This window comes from Olea europaea, unplaced genomic scaffold (assembly GCF_002742605.1).
Source record: "Olea europaea var. sylvestris unplaced genomic scaffold, O_europaea_v1 scaffold1600, whole genome shotgun sequence".
NCBI classification, from domain to species: domain Eukaryota; kingdom Viridiplantae; phylum Streptophyta; class Magnoliopsida; order Lamiales; family Oleaceae; genus Olea; species Olea europaea.
The window spans coordinates 28039-48434 of record NW_019233628.1 but is presented as its reverse complement, the minus strand read 5'-3'; the positions used below and the strand labels follow the sequence as shown (position 1 = coordinate 48434).

The 20396-nt window shown below is 34.6% G+C and overlaps 1 protein-coding gene across 2 annotated transcripts; it reads left to right on the top strand.

Moving 5' to 3' along the window:
• Nucleotides 1-431: 431 nt before the first annotated feature.
• On the top strand, nt 432-18827 carry LOC111377045 (exocyst complex component SEC10b). Of its 2 annotated transcripts, XM_023000077.1 has the most exons (25): nt 432-617; nt 2111-2218; nt 2304-2552; nt 2639-2713; nt 3279-3380; nt 5696-5746; nt 5837-5942; nt 7685-7804; nt 10287-10378; nt 10844-11009; nt 11084-11160; nt 11288-11386; nt 11482-11572; nt 13085-13170; nt 13308-13481; nt 14631-14684; nt 14785-14913; nt 15040-15132; nt 15233-15379; nt 15490-15587; nt 16223-16307; nt 17077-17135; nt 17379-17477; nt 17598-17681; nt 18287-18827. In XM_023000077.1, exons 2-25 carry the CDS (start codon nt 2111-2113, stop codon nt 18363-18365), a joined length of 2523 nt encoding a protein of 840 aa, XP_022855845.1. In that variant the 5' UTR covers nt 432-617; the 3' UTR covers nt 18366-18827. The 2 variants fall into 2 exon arrangements, with proteins under 2 accessions (XP_022855845.1, XP_022855846.1); XM_023000078.1 differs by lacking the exons at nt 17379-17477; nt 17598-17681; nt 18287-18827 and adding an exon at nt 16443-16580.
• Nucleotides 18828-20396: the final 1569 nt, after the last annotated feature.

Here is a 20396-nt window from a genome sequence, read left to right as displayed (position 1 = left end):
ATATCCATTCATTAAATTAATGAGCGACTTTAATTGTGCATTTGATTGTCAATATTTTTTTCATGAAAAATATATTTTTTTCACCCAAATTCCTATAACATTTTTTTCCATGAAAAATATTTCCTTATTTTTAATCACGTAATCATATTTTCCTTAAAATCAATGAAATATTATATTTGGGGAGAGTAATATTTTATTTCTCAGGGAATTTACTCTCTACTCCTCTTTCTCATTTATCCACTTATAAAAAATGGACAACTATAATATTTTATAAATTGAAAATTAAATCAATCACTTGCATTTAATTGATAATTTTTTTTTATGTAAACTAAGTTCTACACAATTGAATTATCTAAAATTTATTTTATTTTCGTGGAAGCTAAATGAATATGGGGTTAAATATAAATTCGTTGTTAAATGCGGGAGAAAATCGTCACTACAATCAATCAGCTATATTTCTTCTTGTAGACTTCGCAGAGACAATCCTCTTCCTCGCTCGCTCAACGAAATATAACAGAAAGGGGAATATTTATTTATTTACTTTTTCAGAAAACATAAATCGAAGCTTTTTTTTTGGCTACAGATCGCTATCTCATTCTCGTTCAATTAATAAAAAGGTAACATTTTCGCTTTTTGTGTATAGCTTTTTATACGTGTTACACATATGGAAATGCACATATTTTTGGTTTTATGAATGCACGAGCACTTGACGAGATCGGAGATAGAGAGTTCTGTTATTAGTGTTTATAATTCACCCGCACAATTTTATTGGCCATTAATTTGTTAACTTGTAATCTAATATGACACTTTACTTAATTCTCATTTGAATTTAGTTATATGTAGATTTTGTTTTCCATCCAGTTTCACTTTACTGTTTGTTTATCCACTTGTATGATTGGCATTTTTAGCTCTGAATAATTACAAGCTACAGCTGCAATTCAGTTTATGCCTTGAAAGAAGGGATGATTAGTTAAAAAGTTGATTTGGTTAGGTATTTTGATCCGGTTTAGGTGCTAAAGAGAATTTCAGGAGGATCTTGCCACATGTTAGGGTGTTGGGATCGTTGTAACATAACAATAGAAGTTTTAAATTTTCAAAATTAAAACCTTTTTAATTTTCAGTTTTGATTTTAATCTCAGATTTAATAAAAATTAAAAACCATAATTTTATAATGTAACTTACATTTAAATTATTGAATATTAAAAAATGTGGGGGTTGAACTTTTATACTATAAAAGGGGGATATTTCATTGTTGGATATAACTTGAAAACATAACTTGATAAAATACTAACTTTACATTTTCGTACTATGTTTCTGTAGTTTTGGCAACTTGATAAAGTCATTTCTTTATCTCTATGTGGTTGTTTCTATAGAAGAAAAACCGATTGTGAGCTATAAAAGGGTTTTATCTTAGAACAATGTAGTGTTGAAAATATCCGTATAAAGGGGAGGTCACACAACTTTAGGACAAAGTACTTGACAAGATTTCTTAATACTTGCTTGTTGAACTCTAATATATTTCTCTTTATTATTTTATTGTTTCATTCTATTTATTATTTTGTTTTGTTAATTATAAAATCTATACACAAATCAATCTTTTTCGTCCAACATTATACGGGATGGAAAAGTTTTACTTTTTATTATATTCCTATAAATTAAAATCTTCCTTTTTGGTCATCGGGTAATATCCATCCTTTTGGAATTTGACATTAACTTTCTCTGTTTAGATTTAAAGCCTAACATCCAAATTAAACTTTTTTGTGGATTGGACAGTTGTGGAATACTGACTGTGGGTCAACGATATTGTCAACGATATTTTGTCATTACTGTGATGTGAATATGAGATGCACTGAAATTAGAGTTTCCCTTGGACTTCCCATGGACATAAACAAATAGAAACCACAATATGAAAATCCACATCACTTTCCATTTTTAATGCTGCATATAATTTAATGCTCGACTGTCTGTTCATAGTCGATGTTTTGTAAGCTCTGTTTTCTTGGCGATGTTTTTCAACTTGATTAAATTAATAATGACTGGTCTTCAAGTGTTAGTTACTATTGCAAAGCTTGTTGCTTTTTTGGTTTCTTTTATGTTGGTTATGAATTAGATGAATGAGAATAAAGGTGGAAGGAAGACCAATAGATTTTCTAAACCGGCGTCTAAATTGGCATCAACTGACTCCTATCCACTTGTTTTGGACATAGAGGACTTCAAGGTGATTCCTCCACAATCATAATGCATAAGTATGAAATTAAGTCTTCCTTCTGTAGCTAACCATCATGGCAATTTGGATCCTGCAGGGCGACTTTTCATTTGATGCCTTGTTCGGAAATTTAGTAAACGAGTTGCTGCCTTCTCATTTAGAAGAAGAAATTGACGCCTCAGAAGGACATGGTGGAAATGATGTTATGCCAAATGGTCATTTACGAACTCCATCTGACACGGGAAAGTCAGCACAAGGGCTATCAAGTCCATTATTTCCTGAAGTAGATGCTCTACTATCTTTGTTTAAGAATTCGTCTACACAGTTGATTGATCTCCGAAAAGAGGTGTTTAATCGGACGTTGTCATGAACCTTTTTAAATACATATTTTATACGTTAACACTTCCTAATCTTGTTGATACTTGATCAAAGATTGATGGGAAACTCTACAATCTCAAAAAGGAAGTTGCTGCCCAGGACTCTAAGCACCGGAAGACACTTACCGAGGTTAGTTTGTGCACACAATGTAGGTATTGGTTTTTTATGTACAAAAATATGTTTCTTCTGCACTTGCTTACCAAATATTCCAGAACTTCATTGTGAAGCATTTATCCATCTGAAAATTAAACATCACTACAAAGCCAGCGGATCCACACATATCTTTGCTTGTTACCTCTAGATCTATACATACCACATAATTTGGATCCATCGAAAAAAATTATGAAATTATAGTTACTAAGAACTATTTTTCCACTTAATAATTATGCACAAGAAGACTCTCTGTTAACACCTTGGTCGGATAATAAAAATATCTGCTAAACAGGGCATTGTAAAACGCCCTCTTAGATGCTTTTTTGCCTCACATGAAAATGAAGAAGTAAATAGAAAATCACCAACTAAATTACAATTATAGAGTTGAAAACTATATATCATTGGAAGCTAGTTTCCACTAATTTGATTATTAGCATAGCAGATAATGGGGCTGTGAAAGTTTCTTGATATATCTAAATGTGGGATATAGTTAGAAGTGCAACCTCGTAAACATTTATGTTTTGTGCGCTTTATTGGGCAGCTGGAAAAAGGTGTCGATGGCTTGTTTACTAGTTTTGCAAGGCTGGATTCTCGTATATCAAGTGTTGGCCAGACTGCTGCTAAAATAGGAGATCATCTGCAGGTAAAATTTGTCTAATGCTTAATTTATCTGATTGTTTTGTTGTTCTTGTTATTGTTAGAAGTGAAATTTATTATTCAAAGAATTGTGTTTACAATTTATGGTGAACGAGATATTGTGTCCCCACTAAGCTAAAACTCAAGGAGGCACTTCTTTCCAATTGAAAAAAATAGCGAAAAAGGACACTATTGAATCCCTTAGATGTTGCCGTCCATAGCTATCAGATGGATTGTCTTTTCCTGGCACTCAAAAGGAGCTTGTTATAACCTTCTAAAAATTTATTACCCAAATGCCTGATACTGCTGTTTGCACGTCATTATACCTTTCTCTCCATTTAGAACCTTCAAGGGATTCGTGAAATGATTAGAATAGATACAGAAGAAAACTGAAGGGTATAATCATAGATGAGATAGACAATATTAGTGGAAGATTTTGAGAAACTCGAACTGTCGAGGTTTTTACATTCATGAAGAGGGTATTTCCTACCCTGTGGATCCAGGACAGCAGATTCTGAAGCTGCATAGTTAGAACCTGGAGTTGAGAAATAAAAGGGGAAACATTTACCTCATTAATTATTGTGGAAGAGTCATTCGATGACACGGTAGTATCATCAAGGGAAGTGTCAGAATCTGGGGAGGACTCGATAGTATTATCAGAATCTGATAGGGCTTGACTGCAACACCTTTGAGAGTATTATTAGAAGATGTTGAAGGAACTGTCTGAGAGTTATTCTTCTGGATAACCAAAGCTGAGGCCCTAGAAGCGGATCTCTTTCCCCATAGTAGCTTGCCTATGCACCTCGTGATGGACTAGTGAGGAGGCCTATTTCGTACTTAAAGAGGAGAAGTAGCCAGAACATGACTACTAACTTGATCACATGCATGTCATATCCTTGGGTCTCCGTTAATGAGTTCCATAAATCTGGATTTCTGTTCATTTTGGTAACCAGCAAGAGGCAAGCCACCTTGATGCAATTGGAATGATTTCTTTGTGGATCGTATAGCTATGAAGAGTCAGAAACATCTAGATAGACCCTTTTCACTGCATCCTAAATCTCTGTAGTTGTTCCACATTAAACAATATGTGACATCAGATTGTCAGTCATGGAATTGATGAGCCAAGACTTGATCTACGCATCTTCGGCCTTCCTTTCATCATAATCCAGCTCTCTGCTGGCGTAGGCTTCCATCCTGTGATACAACCTTTCTTCTTTTGTCCAGCAATATGCATCTCCAAACTCTTAGAGCACACATGGCAGTTAGCTCCATCCTTCTTTTGCACGAATAGAGTACACTCTTAGGACGCTCTCCTTCACTCTTTGTATTTGTCAGCCTTACTGGCGCTACTGCTAATGTCGGCATAAGGACTGTTTGAAAAATTTCAAGACAGTCCCCATCCTTCCTGTCAGCTAATCGGTCTTGCAATTTTCGAAATTGCTCTAAGGTTTGCAATTTTGAACCCTAATTAAAATTAAAGAAAACATGATTTCTGAAACCTTAAAGGTTACTAAATTGAGAATTAATTAGGTTGAATTCTATATTATTTATCCACATCATTGAGATATCTGTACAAGAGACACCAACCCCTAATCCTATTTTGTATAGGAAAACTATACTATTATATTTCTATATTAATTCCCAACTAAGGAAGGAAACATATATCATACAATCAACCATATACAATCTGATTACATGTAGGAATTATTGACAATACTGATCGACACCATCTAACCTTTTCTCAAGACCCTCTTAATTACATGGGACCAAGTCTATGGACATAGGATTAGTTCCAAAGGAAAACCTGATCATTTCAAAGGCCAATTCCCAATAAAGCTGCCCAATCTTGATCCCGATTCCTAAACAAAATCTTGTGAAATGTTAATACACACTACCACAATACCAACCTGGAAACTGTATCCCAGAAAACCCTCTATTTCCAAGCCCCTTTAACCTTTCAAACAAATCTAAATGACTGAAGTTTGTTCATCTTAAGACCGGTGCAGAATCAAAAACTTAAAATCTTATGAAAGGTTAATGTAACAAATCCTCAGAAGCCTTCAGGAAATTGCATGTTGTATGCAAACTGTAAATTTGACAATAAGACTCTCTCATCTGACTTTTTTTTTTTTGCTTTGTCTTGTCTTTTCTTTTCACTATGTTTTAATCTCATATGATGCTTATAATTATAAAAATGTTAATTGTACATAAAACCATCTAACACTTAATCGCTGACTCTTGTTTGCCAGATTACGTTCAATACATATGAAATTGGATGATACACGATCACATATTTTCATTTATTTCACATTTATTTGTCAGAGTGCAGATGCTCAACGGGAAACTGCGAGTCAAACGATAGACCTCATAAAGGTAAATTTTGATAAATAGGCATATGAAGGTCGTTTTAATCCATTCAGATGATGATTTGTCAAAACTATTTCATTGATTCTCGTTGCTCAGTACTTGATGGAATTCAATAGTAGTCCGGGCGACCTAATGGAACTTTCGGCTTTGTTCTCTGATGACAGTCGTGTCGCTGAGGCTGCTTCCATTGCACAAAAATTGAGTAAGATGGCTGAAAATTGCACAAATACACAATTCTTTTATTGCATATTCATTAAGATCCACTTAGCTTTTGAAATAGTCAAATTCGGGAAAGTTCAATACTATCTCCACTGCAAACTTCTTAGACAATCCAGTACTGCAACTTTTTTTATTTGTTTTTGGCTCCTTGAACTGCTGAATGAAGTACATATTTATTGAATCCATGGGTTGTCACCTTTATAAGTTTTTGTTCTCCATTTCATTGCGTCTTAAAGTGGGTAAGCAAAATGGATCTACGGCAAGGATTTTTTAATATCATTTGTATGCTTCTTGAATTAGTGAACAGGATATATATTTACCAAATCTTTTGATTGTCGCCTTATTAATTCTTCATTTTGCTTTAAGATTCTGTCTTTAAATGTTAAACAAAATGAATCTACTGTTTAAGTTCTGAATGACATTTAATGTCATTGCAGACTTTATTATGATGTTAGTGAAGTTTACAATCAGAGCTTATATTTTCCTTCCAAATTTGCTCTCGTGAACCTTGCATATTCTTTCTAGCATATGTTGTGGATACATGCGTGGTAATTACTCACCAGATGTTGTGGCTAGCAAACTGTTTTTTTTTTTTTCCCCTTTCTGTTCTCTTATTTCCACCACTTGATCAATCGTTGATAAAAATTACTACTTGAAACCGAGAATGGGTACAGTCGCAGGGCTAACAAATCTCAATGCTTATGGATGTGATGTGAACAGTGTAGAAATTGTATTTTCTTGTACAATCAAATGCCAAACTGCATCTTTGTCTTCCCTTTCTCAAATTGTTCGAGACTCTTATGACTTTCTCCAGATCTTTCAGAATCAAATAATCCAACTTCTTGTCCATAATGTTAGCCAGAACTCATAATATTTTTAGCTTGAGAGATCCTCTTCAAAGGTGTCATTAATTACATGTTGATACCTAATCTTGCGAGGAAATGTTTTCGTTCTATCTTCCCTCAGATCTTTACCGTTAAGGTATTTAAGAATATCTCCGCAGCTATTCTGATAAACATTATTAAGTTTTTTCTAGGATTAACATAATAAAAGCCCTATTAAAATGAAATGATTGAGATCTTCTTTCGAACTATTATCCATTCCATTTTCAGTAAAAGACGTGTTTGTTTAAACATTTTTGATAAGAAAGGTTTCAAAACTTGGATTGTTCAGTAATTGAAATTGGAAATCAATGCAATTCATTGGAAAAATTTTAATTTTAGAATTACCCTCACTTTTTTTCCCATATGGTTAAAGATGTAAAACATTTCTTAATTCCCTTGGGATCTTCTAGTAATTTTGAACTATGTCGTGGTGTTAAATGCTGTCCAAAATGATTGACATGTCATATTGAGCTGATGTACATATATGAACATTTTTTTTTCCAAACTTAAATGACTGACATATTTGAACATGTTGTCAACCATTGCCCCAAGAAGATCTATCAGGAGAAACTTGTCAATTATATCCTGGCTTCTATCTGTTCAGAATATATAACTCTTGGTTTCGCAGTACAATTAGTAATGACTTGATCCTTGAAGTTGAAAGTGAAATAATCCATTTGAATTACGGTGATAAAGAAATTTTTATCGTTAATAAGTTGTGGGGATGGAGGATCATGAACCTGGATTTTGACCAAATTCTAAGATGAGAAGTGGTGAAAGTTTAGCTCTTTCCTTGCTTTTTGAATAGCTAAAAATCTTTTGCTAATAAGCTTGATTTTAGGATCATTTGCTGAGGAAGATATTGGAAGACAAAGCATGACTGTCTCATCAGTTGTTGGGAATGCAACTGCAAGCAGAGGATTGGAAGTTGCTGTTGCGAACCTCCAAGAATATTGCAACGGTATGTTTGCTTATTTTTATGCTGTTGATAGTACTAGTTGGAACCTCAAGAGCTGACAAATTTTTGGACTACTCTCAAGGAAGTATAGTGGTCATATTGCATAAGGAGCAAACTGAACACTTCTCTTTCCCAAAAGAGAATTGCTCGATCAAATTCGTACAATCAAATAGATTCAGTTGGAAAACAAATCACTGTCAATTTAAACTATAGTCGAGTAATGTTCTGCAGGCCAGAAATTGTCATTGTAATTTCTACCTGAATGGAACTTGCACTTTGTTCAAATGTCTGTGGAGTTGTATAGTCTCCTCTTTTATAGTTAATATCATGTCATGTATAGTATTCGATATATGTAAGAAGTACGAGTCATATAGTTTGGGCACACACTCTACTTGTCAAAAAGAAAATGAGTGAATAGAAATGTATGATTGCCCTCATTGAACATACATATCCTAAATATGAATGAAATATGTAAGAAAAATCAATTAATAATATCCATCACCAAATATTTAGTTTGTGAGACAGTGCAATAACGAGCAAAAAGTATTGTTTCAGATATCCCATCATCCTAATTTTTAAATATGCACTTTTAAGTTAAACTGATTTTTTCCTATTCATTTTCTTCGAGTTTAATCAAATTCGATTATGGATAAAAAAATTCCTATCTTTTTGGGGCATGGTCGCTGGATGAGCACAATGCAAGGAATAGCCAAAGCAACTGAGGCTTCAGTTTGAATTCCAATGCCTGCTCCCACTTTTTCTGAGTAAAGTAGTGTTAGATATCAAGTATAAATTATGTAGGACCATATATGTAAAAACTTAAGTCATCCTAGCATAAAACATCAGTTTCCAGCAGAGTAATTGAGAAAACCAATTTATCAAACCACTAAAATTGAGATGATGTCAATAACTAGGGCTGGACATGGTCCGGTTCGGCTCGGTTCTGACGAGAACCGAACCGACCCAAAATTTTCGGGTATTTAATAAGTTGAACCGTCGGGTCCAAATTTAATTACGGAACCGTTCGGGTTCGGTTCCATTCGGTTCGGTTCCATTTGGTTCCGTATTATAATTAAATTTTTTAATATATACAAAGTTACGTTAATTTAATTAATGATATATTTAATATTAGCTCTTACAAAATAACGTAGTTCAATCATATGTGTTTCGCGTCTCTCTTTACTGAATTCTTCATAAACTTGATTATTAAAATCACAGAAAGAGAAAGATAGCGAGCTCAAAATAATTAAGAGAGATGTTGTAGAGCTTTAATTCGATTTTCTCCCGTAAAAACGACACTACAGTAGAATAACAGATTTGGATAAAATTGAGGTCAATTTGAACTAAATATTAGAAATAGGAAAATCATATTTTGTGGTTTGAACTAAATTATCTAGTTAACAAATTTATTTAGAAAAAATAAAATTATTTTTCTTATTTAAAATAAATTAATTAAAAAAATTATGGAGATTCGGTTCTTATTCGGTTCTTCGGGTCTTGGCCTAGAACTGAAAATCGAACCATACCCGTCGGTTCTTGATTCAAATACCCATTCGAGTATTTAATTTGAGAAGAACCGTCGGGTTCGGTTCTGTTCGGTTCGGTCGGTTCGGTTCGGGAGTTTTGTCCAGCCCTATCAATAACTATGCAATTTAGGCGAATTTATAGCTTTTGTAGCATCTCTGTTCTTGCTTGACTGCCAAACAAAATGCTCATTTGTTTGTCACGTCGAAGGAAGAAACATATATGTATCGTATTCTGATATATAATTTCATTATTAAATTTCTAGATTTCAACATGGCAGGAAGAGATGATCGGATGGATATAGAGCTTTATTAATTTAATCAGGCTATTGTATATTCGAAGGATCATCATGTTTGAATCCTACCGTCCAAGATAATAAATAAATCTCATGCACACAAATAAAAAGTTCTTCACGTGGAAGGAAAAAATCTTGGAATAAGATGCATATCTTTCTCCTTTCTTTTCTGCTTTAGGCTTAAAGACACACAGTGCTCGCTTTATATAGCATGCATTATTTCAAGCCAATTGCTGCACTTTGAACGTGGTGCTCTTTTAATAATATGTTGTCAGGACTTCATGACACTTCTGTCATATGTTTTGCCTTTTTTCTTGTATCTTTATCGGCTTTTGAAATGTGAATGTCCTTTTTCCTTTTTTTCTCTAGAATGCAAAATGAATCATTGGATGCAGTTTTCCATTAAAAAGTCTAAAAAGTTATGTATTGTACCCAGCATAAATGACTCCAAAATGAAATTTTTGGATATTATGCTGTTGAAAGGGATATCCTTTCAAGATGAGCTCCTGCTTACCAAGGGACTTTGTTTTGCTTTTTTTCAATGATTTTGAACTGTAAAATAAAATAATTTTTTATCGATTATAAATGACATATTATTGGAATAAGGTTTAGTTTGTCATTGTTTTGTACAAATGATAGATTACTCATTTTTTCATGCCTTTCTAGAACTGGAGAATAGATTGTTGGACAGATTTGATGCAGCATCACAAAGAAGGGAATTGTCAACAATGGCAGAGTGTGCAAAAATTTTGTCGCAGGTGAACTATTCGATATTGGAGTGTCACTAAAAAACATTTATCATTTCTTTACTGCAAAAGTTTATGTAATATTTACGTAGGGAATTGAAGGTATGCTATATAGGAAGGAAAAAGAAACTAGCTTTACATCAGATTCCAACTGTCTGTGTATTAGTATTAGTAATTAAGGCAATAGGACAATTTGGTTCTCTCTTCTTTTCTTTTTGTTGGGTGGGGTTAAGAGAAGGTGTTTATGATCTGTGGAAGTTATTTTTATTGTTACGTATGATTCCACTAATGGATTCTTATATATATTTTACTTCCTTAGTTCTTTCAGTAGGATTAAGTTTAATGTACGTTCCTCGACATATTGTTTAAATTATTTGCTCACGTTATTGGATTATTGTGATAAATCACAATGAAATATTAGATATCTCGGGAAAAAAAAATCCCTATCTCCACTCATGTTTTCGTTTTTCAACTCAGTTTAACAGGGGTACCAGTGCTATGCAACACTATGTGGGATTACTTCCAATGTTTGATTTGGAGGTTATGAATGCAGACACTAGATTGGTTCTTGGTGACCCTGGTTCCCAACCTAGTCCTAGCAATGTAGCAAGTGGTCTCTCTTCATTATACGAGGAAATTACAGGTTTGAATAATACCGTTTATCTAATCAGAGTTGGTGGGAACATACTCATCTAATTTTTAACAACTTGTTTGCAGAAACTGTGAGGAAAGAGGCAGCCACAATAATGGCAGTGTTTCCTTCTCCAGATGATGTCATGTCAATATTGGTCCAGGTATTCCCATATTATCCATTTATTATTGCATTTGAGGGAGGGAAATTCTTGAAGTTCCGTGCTTGTGATTCTGGGTAAAATTGTTTTGTAGTATTAAAATTTATTGGTTTTCTATCTTTGCCTGCAGAGAGTGCTGGAAGATAGGGTTCCCAAACTTCTTGAGAAGTTGTTGATGAAGCCCTCTCTAGTTAATCCACCTTCCATGGAAGAAGGTGGACTTATTTTAGTGAGTGAATTTGATGAGGCTACATAGTCTAGTAGTGTGAATTCTACATTGATAGGTATGTAACCTCTCTTTTCTGTGTTTGCTTGAGATTTCAGTATCTTAGAATGCTAGCAGTGGGATATGAGAAGACACAAGAGCTTGCTAGAGATTTACGTGGTGTAGGGTGTGGTGACTTAGATGTTGAAGGTAAAAATGTTGAACTTTTGAATTGCTATCTGACACCTTGTCAACTTACGTAATCTGATTGAAACAGGGTGCTGTTTTGCTGCTTTGATCTGTTGATTCTCGTCAATCAGAAGAGTGCATTTTATCTGCATGTTCTTGTGTAACTAAGATTGATGGTGTTAACTTGCTGATACTGCAAAGATACGGTGTCCTGGTTGACTTAAGAATAGGCTAAGTTGATAGCTGAATTTACGGAATTAATTTATAACAGATCTTAGTGTTGTCAATACCAGCTTGGCTTTTTCTCCCTATACTTTTTTGTTAAACCTTCCATTGAGCAGATGAGTGGGATCTTGAGTGGGATTATAGCTGTCAATTGTCAAATGATGTGTGGGAAAGCTTTGGTTTTTAAATGTCAATGAATCCATAAGTTTTGAGGATGAAGATATATAATCAGACAGTTCTGTGATTACTATGTTGCAAGGTGATGCACAAATTGTGGTGGTTATTTGTAAAAACTGAGGAAGGTCCGAGTGCGTCTAGTAGACCATATTGCAAAAGCTGGAGAAGCTTCCTAACTTGATTGGATTAGGAGGATGAAGACTTGTACTTCTAGTAACAAAGATGGGTGACTATGGTCTGAGCCCCTGGTTTGAATTAAAATTGGATTATTTGAGATCTGGTTATTCGTGCTAGTTAGTTTTACTTGTATGAAGATTGAGGTAGGACTAGAAAGAGCGTAACTAGAGGAAAAATTTGGAAGAAATTTTAGCAACTAGTTTAGGTTCATCTGAAAGATATTAATGGATACTTATCTTTCCACAGTTTGAATAGTCTATCTACTGCTGCTTCTAACTTGAAAGCTTTGTGTTAAAATTTCATGTCTTCTGTAAAAGCTTGAGTGGTATTGTATGTTAACTCAAAAGTTGAAGATTTTAGTTAGACTCTCTTGTCAACAAGGAAACTTGTAAAGCCTTTGCCGGCTTGGCTGACACTGCAAAATAGTAAACTTAATAAATCTCTGATGAAGTTCCTATTAACTTGGAATTTAAGGGTAAAAAGATGGAAATGAAGCAAAGAGGAAGCTCATGAAGTTGTTTCCACTAGAATATGAAGAGGTGGAACAGAAAGAATGGATGGATGGGATTCACATATATTCTTCTTTACATATTTGTGACTCGAGTAATCTGTTGAGGCCCCGGGGGGGGGGTGGGGTTGTTTTCACTCAATAACTTTTTACTTTTACTTTCTGATTTCTCCAAGCAATACTCTAAACTAAAATTATTTCGTTTCAAAATTTTAGTTTTATCCTCTCTTTCCTCTTAAATAAATTATATTAGTTTGCTTAATGGTGGAAATATGACTTGGTTAATTTACATCCTCGTTTGGTAACATGGATACTATCCTATTCTTTGTTGCATATTTCATGTTTTGCTTAACCACATCTGTTTTTTGTTTTGATACTGTATAGATATATAGCAGAATCTGTATTTACTTCCCTATCTTAAAACAACTGTTTTATCTGTTGTACAGGCCTAACAGAGTCTCTCTTTCTTCCCCATAAAGATATATATATTGAGTATGAGCAGGCGTCTCTTAGGCAGCTATATAAAGCAAAGGTCAGCACGATACTCACTGTTCCTCTCTCCACCTGTAAATTAATTTTTTTAATCTGTCCCTCCCAAGATAGAGCTCAACTCTACACCTGTTTTTCATAAATTCTCTTTTTTAATCACAAGTTGGTGCTATGATGCAGATGGAGGAACTGCGTGCTGAAACTCAGCAGTCAAATGAGTCAACTGGAACAATCGGGCGCTCAAAAGGTGCTTCCTTAGCATCTTCCCACCAGCAGATATCTGTCACCGTAGTGACAGAGTTTGTGCGCTGGAATGAAGAAGCAATATCTAGATGCACTTTGTTCTCGTCACAGGTACAATATTTTCTATATTTCATGTTAATTTCATGTTTGGGGCAGAGGTTCATACTTAGATTCAAAGCTTTAAAAAAAGTAATCCAATATTTTTGGTGACTTTACCATGGTGAATGTCGCCTCAGATTCAATTAAGTAATCCAATTTGGATTCGAAGCTCTACAAAAAGTGTTTTTTGAGCCAACACGATGAAATTCTGTCCAAATTTTCAGTATTCTATATGAATCAACCTTATCAAACTAGATTTGGGTGGCTCTGAATGATGGGAGATGGGTATTAGCTAGTGCTTTTGACTGGAATGATGCTAAGTTTGGCGCTTAACCTCACATTATGAAGTGATGAAGATGGTGGTTGACTTGCAAGGAAGCACCTAACGAGATCTATATGGTGGTGGTTTGGGAGGGGTTCAAGTCTTCTTCCTGTTTACTGGTACATTGTAGGATCCTATTACATGAATAATTGAGCAATATAAACAGGGCTTTAGTGTCTTTTGCCATGTGGAGAAGCTTGGTCAAGGAAAAACTGGGTGTGAAAAGCTTTTAGCTTGTTCGAAGATCTCTTCCCAAATTCTTGCAATCCAAAATTTTCCTCCAGGATCCAGCTGTACCTCCTCTGTTTCGTGGAGCTTGTCTCACACCTTCGTTGCAAATTTTGTGCCCTATAACTCTATTCATTTCCAGTCTTCCAAATTAATTAATGCCTCCTGTTAGCTGCATCTTGAACATGGGTTTGCTATGTGCTTATGATAGCACTGTAGCTTATCATGATTGCCCTATCGTTATTCCACAAGTTGACCTTCCATTTCAAAGACCATGAGCCACCTAAAATTCGAAGACGATCAAGATCGGCAACATAGAGCAAAGCTTATCTCTGCTGAGTAAATTATATCAGATGGCCCCTTGCATTTTTTAGTTAAATGCAATTCTGCTATATTGTTACTACGAACGAAATTTACCAAAGAAAAATGAGAAGGCGTGATGGCGTACTTATCATTTTTTTAATGGTTGACTATATGTACCAAAAATATCATAATTCTCTTACAAAGTTGAGTTTATGTTGATAAATTATTTAGAAGGCTTGCATGATGTTTCAATTTGAGTTTTTTTAGATCTTTAAAGGCTCTTTACTCATTATCTTGTCATCATGCAGCCTGCTACCCTTGCAGCTAATGTAAGAGCTGTTTTTACGTGCCTTCTAGACCAGGTAAGTTAGTTCGTGTTCAATTCACATTTTGGATGCTTCTTTTCCTCTGGGTATCCACATCACCTCCTTTGTGCATCCGCCATCCTGTCTCCTTCTTCAGGTCAGTCTATACATAACAGAAGGGCTAGAAAGAGCTAGAGACAGCTTGACGGAGGCTGCAGCACTGAGGGAACGGTTTGTGCTGGGAACTAGCGTTAGTCGAAGAGTTGCTGCTGCAGCTGCTTCAGCTGTAATTACTTTCCCCTTTTCATACATATTTAGTAGGTTTTAGATCATGATTCGAAGATGAAGCAAGATAAGCTTCTTTCTTTCAACATAAATTGGCCAAATTATGAGAGCTTAAGGGTATGTGCAGGCAGAAGCTGCTGCCGCTGCTGGTGAAAGCAGCTTCAGATCTTTCATGGTTGCTGTACAGCGTTGTGGAAGTAGCGTGGCAATTGTCCAGCAAGTATGTGTTTACTATTGTTTGTATCAGTTGATTATATGTTTCGACACCTGTGAGAAGTTTACCGTTAACTTCCATTGAAATTAGAAGTCTTTTATTGTAGTACTTTGCAAACTCTATTTCTCGGCTTTTGCTACCTCTGGATGGTGCTCATGCTGCTGCCTGTGAAGAAATGGCATCGGCCATGTCCAGTGCAGAAGGCGTTGCTTACAAAGGGCTTCAACAATGCATTGAAACCGTTATGGCTGAGGTTTGGGATAAAAAAACTTATCATAATTTCTATGTTCTAGTCCTTTAGTTATCTCATTTGCATTTGCTTCCATGTTGATTGAAGTGCTTAATTCTTGAAATTCTTATTAGGTGGAGCGATTGATATCAGCCGAACAAAAAGCAACAGATTATCGGTCACCTGATGATGGTATTGCTCCTGATCATCGGCCGACAAATGCCTGCACAAGGTTTTTACTGGACTCCATGCTTAAGGGGAACACTACTTCATGGCAGTTATCGCTTAGAGTTTCATTACATTCACTTTTAAATTTTTCAAACAAAATTTAAAGGCACATATCGATTGTCAACTAGTCATTTTGAATTTCATAGGTCCCAGACCACTGATTATTACTTAAGACACAACAACTAATGCCGCTGTGTACATTTGATTTTAGATTTTGTGAATGCCCGTTAACCTTCTGTCACCTATGAATCAAATTTCAATCACAAAAAATATATTTTTTCTCCTGAATTGCTACATGTCAATACTTAAAAAAGAAAAAAAAAATGCTTTAGTTTTGCATGTTTTTCTGTGTCAGGACAAGCAAGAACTATTTAATATAAAATATACACTCATTTTTGTCACTTTTAATTTCCAAGCTTATGATTTTCGTGGAGAGCAGTATACATGCTGGGGAAGTAAGAGTTCATATTCAATTATAACACAATAATTCAGTTATTATTTGTTATATATGTACTCAATTTTAAGTATGAATTTACATTCTTCTGTAATGTGCCAAGTGTGCTAGTAAGCAACAAAGGTAATCAATGTCATGCATGTTTTATATGATCTCAAATTTCACTTATTTCTTTCTCTGGTCAGAGTTGTGGCCTATCTTTCCCGTGTGCTTGAGGCTGCTTTCACAGCTCTAGAAGGTCTTAACAAACAAGCCTTCCTGACTGAATTGGTACATCAATTTACATTTTTGCAACTTTTAAGTTTGATTTGATTCTATGGATTTTGGTACATACATTTATCCAGTCTGGGAACATATCATGCGAGCAAATGTTTGTTGTACTGTTTATTGACACATCTAATTTAGTTTCAGGGTACATGCTGCTACTTATTTACTATCACATCCGACTTGCTTCTTGACTTCAATCATGGTTTTGGTGGCATTTGTTTAAATAGCCATATCTAGTATACGCCTATTGGTAGAGGAAAATCTGCACAATTTCTAGTATGTAATTTATTTACAAACGCATGCACATGCACAGCGATTTGCAAGTGTTAATGCATACCCTTATCCTTTATACATGACCAAATGATCAATTTTGCAAATTAATGTCTCATCGTTGATATATTTGTCGGTTCCTTTCTGAAAAAGAGTGGTGAGCATTGGAATGTCTATGCAGTTCTATTGCTGGTAACTTTTATTGCTCACATTACCTCATTTTGGTGTACCATGTTCGTCTTATTAGTCAAATAGACTTTTGAATCACCTTTTGGTTTTGACTTGCAAGATTTTTTTAATCATTGCATTTGGAGAGCAAGAAATTATATACGACTTTCAATCACTACATTCATATTTTTAGACACACTAAGAATGTTTGTAATTTAACTCTTCAGTAAACTAGTTTGACCAAATAAGTCTCGCAAAGACAAAGTAGACAGAGCATGATATATTACACTTGCATTTACTTTTTCACGTAGTAACCATTCATATAATCACGCAGGGAAATCGCTTGCACAAGGGGCTGCTTAATCATTGGCAAAAGTTCACTTTTAACCCAAGGTAATTCCTTCCTATGTGTTGCAATTTGCCAGTCTGTAATTTTGGAATTCTCATGTAGAAGTGATGAACTTAGACTAATGGTATGTCCATAGTGATGCCTTGACATGGATGTAACTGGATCTGTTATCACAATGTAAATGGTTCAACACAATGACACCCCCACGAATCTCTAAAACTAACCTGGAAAGTTTGTATGATTACGTCAAAAGATGTAACCATGTTTGCATCATCTGACTTCTTCAGCGGAGGACTACGGCTGAAACGTGATATAACAGAATACGGGGAATTTGTTCGTGGTTTTAATGCTCCTTCAGTTGATGAGAAATTCGAGTTGCTCGGCATGTAAGTTGTGGTCTTTTGAAGATGTGTAGCCTTCCATCTCCCCTACCTTCACTAGAATTCTCGCAATAGAATTAGGCAAGACATTTTCTTTTGATTTACTGACATAACCTTCGTTTCCAGCATGGCCAATGTCTTCATTGTGGCCCCTGAAAGCCTGTCGACTCTTTTTGAGGGAACTCCAAGTATTCGGAAAGATGCACAAACGTATGTATTTATTGATCTTTTATGCAGTCAAGTTAGATTAAACTTGCCTCACACATTTTATATAACCATAAGCTATCTTGTTGTACACGTTATACTAAAAAATGTCTTTAGATTCTTTGTTGTACATGTTATAACTAAAAAATATCTTTAGATTCTTACTAAGAAAATAAATTTTATTCATGTAAGTACAGTACCCTATGAATTTTCTGTTCACTTTGTTCCGAACTTTTATTGATGAGTGGACCCAAGGCATTCAGTCACTGTAACAGCTTTGTGATTTGGAGTATGTTTGGCTAAGCTTAAAATGTTCACTTACAATTATTAAAAACTAAAATAAGTAAGTTTTGATTAATCAAAATTAAAACAAGGTAAGCTATTTATAATCACAGTAATGCAAATTAGTTCCTAACTAAGTAACTTTTTTTCCTCGAATATAAAAGAACTTGATTGAAAAAAAAGTAAAAAAATTTTCTTGTTTATGAGCTTAGTCAAATATGCTTATCAATCACACCTGAAAATATCGTTCTTTCTATTAGTGGCTTTGTGCCTTGGTTGCTACTGTAGTTCGTTTATGAGATTAATATTTGAATCCACTGCAAACTCAGGTTTATTCAGCTCAGAGAGGACTACAAGAGTGCAAAGCTGGCAGCTCGACTCAGCTCCTTGTGGGCTGGCTCTAGTTAAAGCACAAATTGCATGCTGAAGAAGATAGGATTCAAGAATTCAGTAGTTGATCATGACAAGGTGTTAAACTAGCCTGCTTCTTACGCAATACCTTGTCAGGAGCAGAAATGCAGCTACTTGAATTGCAAGCTCAGCATTGGAAATTCTAACAGCTTGTCACTTCCTCTGTTTTCCTCTCTAGATAGTTTTTTCTAATATAAAAAAAAAAAACTTCCTTGCTATTCTAGGCGTTGGTTCATGAGAATTTCAGTAAAGGACTTGCTTATTTGCTGTGTGCTTTTGTTTTTCTTGCAATATGATTTATACAAGTGAAGTTCATGTCCGGGATTACATCTGTATGAATTGATTATGAACAATACATTCTGGATGGTATATATTTGCATACTTGTGCTAGATTTTTCAATCGACCATCCCGAACTTGGACGAAACCTTCTATAGTGACAATAATGTTATTCCATAGTACTTAGCCTACTGTAATATATTATCTTAAAATGTGCTGATAAATTCATTCTGTTAATGTAGCTTTGTCATTTTCCCATCTATAGATGTTTTTCTGTTTTCTAGAACCACTTACGAGGCGTTACGTATTAGTTTACTCTCAATAAAGCATGAAATAAGCCATTCCTGTCCTCTGGTAATGTTCATGTGATGCATGCCTTTAATTTCCCTGATCTTGTAAATTTATTGCTGGATTCACCTATCATTCAATCCTTGACTCCAGTGATCATTTGAGTGTGTTTGATTGACTTACTTTTCATGAAAATGTCACGTTGTCATTTTTTTTTCAATGAAAATATTTTTCAAAAGTTGGTCACATGACCATGCTTTTCTCAAAAGCGAGGAAAACATTTTTAATGGGGAGGTAAATATTTATTTTCTAGACAATTCACAAATTCCAAAAATTTGACTTTATGAGAAGGTACATTTTTTAGGTTGAAAATTAAGTTAATAAAACACATTTAATTGACAATTTTTAAGTAAATATGTTTTAGACAATTTAATTGTTTAAAATTAAAATTTTTATGCAAATTTCATGTTTGCAATTTAAGGTACGTTTGATTGCGAGTATGGAATTTGCATGACTATTAACTAGATGTGCTTGATTGATTTAGTATTTAACTTAAAAAATATTATATTTGTACATTTTTTATTAATGGGTTGATGAAAGATAATGGATAGATGAGAGAGAGAGAGAGAGGATTTCCTAGAAAATAAAATCATAATCTCTCTAAAAATATTTTTCTTAACTTTGAGGAAAATATGATTACGTGATCAAAAGTATGAAAATGTTTTCTATGAAAAAAATGTCAACCAAAAGTACAAAAATAAAAATTTGAATAGAAAAACATATTTTTCATGAAAAATATTAATAATCAAACGCAACTTTACAAGTTCCTTCATCTTGAAAATTAGCTCTGGGTGAAAAATTTTACCGAATTAACCTATTTGGACAAAGTTAATTATAGGGCCAAAAATAGTGGCTCCCCCTATAGACATGGCACCCTGATTTTGGCCCTGGAATCCACCCCGTTGTCCAGCGGGGTATAATTTTATTTATTTATTTTTTTTTTTTGATATCCAGGTATCCCAGCTTACACTAGACTAAATTCTGGACCCCCCAAGACCCTTGCCCCTAGAACCTTGAAGGGGGTAAATCGCGGGTTATGCCTCAACTGGATCACAAGTTCCCCCCACAGCCTATACACTTCTGCGCACAAGAGATCCTCCTCCAAAGTAATTGCTTCATACCAAATAAATCTGGCCGCAGGTTCCCACTAGGATTCGAACCTCCACCCTGTCGCTGGAAGCAAGATAATATTGATTGATCCACCAGTTGAGCTGTGCCCCGAGGGGCATGTCACATCTTGTTCTTTCAAGCATTTGATAGAGTCATAGAGACATTATTTAGGTGGAAAAAATAGATGAGAAAAAAATTTCATGTTCATTTTTCTTAGTCATTTTGATCTAATAAGTCGTATAGACATTAAAAAGCAAATAAAAAAATAGCTTAATTCATTAGAAAAGACAAAA

What these genes read in the sequence shown, in the direction of transcription:
- LOC111377045 (XM_023000077.1), top strand. Translation starts at nt 2,111, where the DNA reads ATGAATGAGAATAAAGGTGGAAGGAAGACCAATAGATTTTCTAAACCG. An exon ending in GTGCAAAAATTTTGTCGCAG is followed by an intron (nt 10,379 to 10,843) that starts GTGAACTATTCG and finishes TTTTCAACTCAG; the next exon opens with TTTAACAGGGGTACCAGTGC. An exon ending in CCGACAAATGCCTGCACAAG is followed by an intron (nt 15,588 to 16,222) that starts GTTTTTACTGGA and finishes TTCTCTGGTCAG; the next exon opens with AGTTGTGGCCTATCTTTCCC.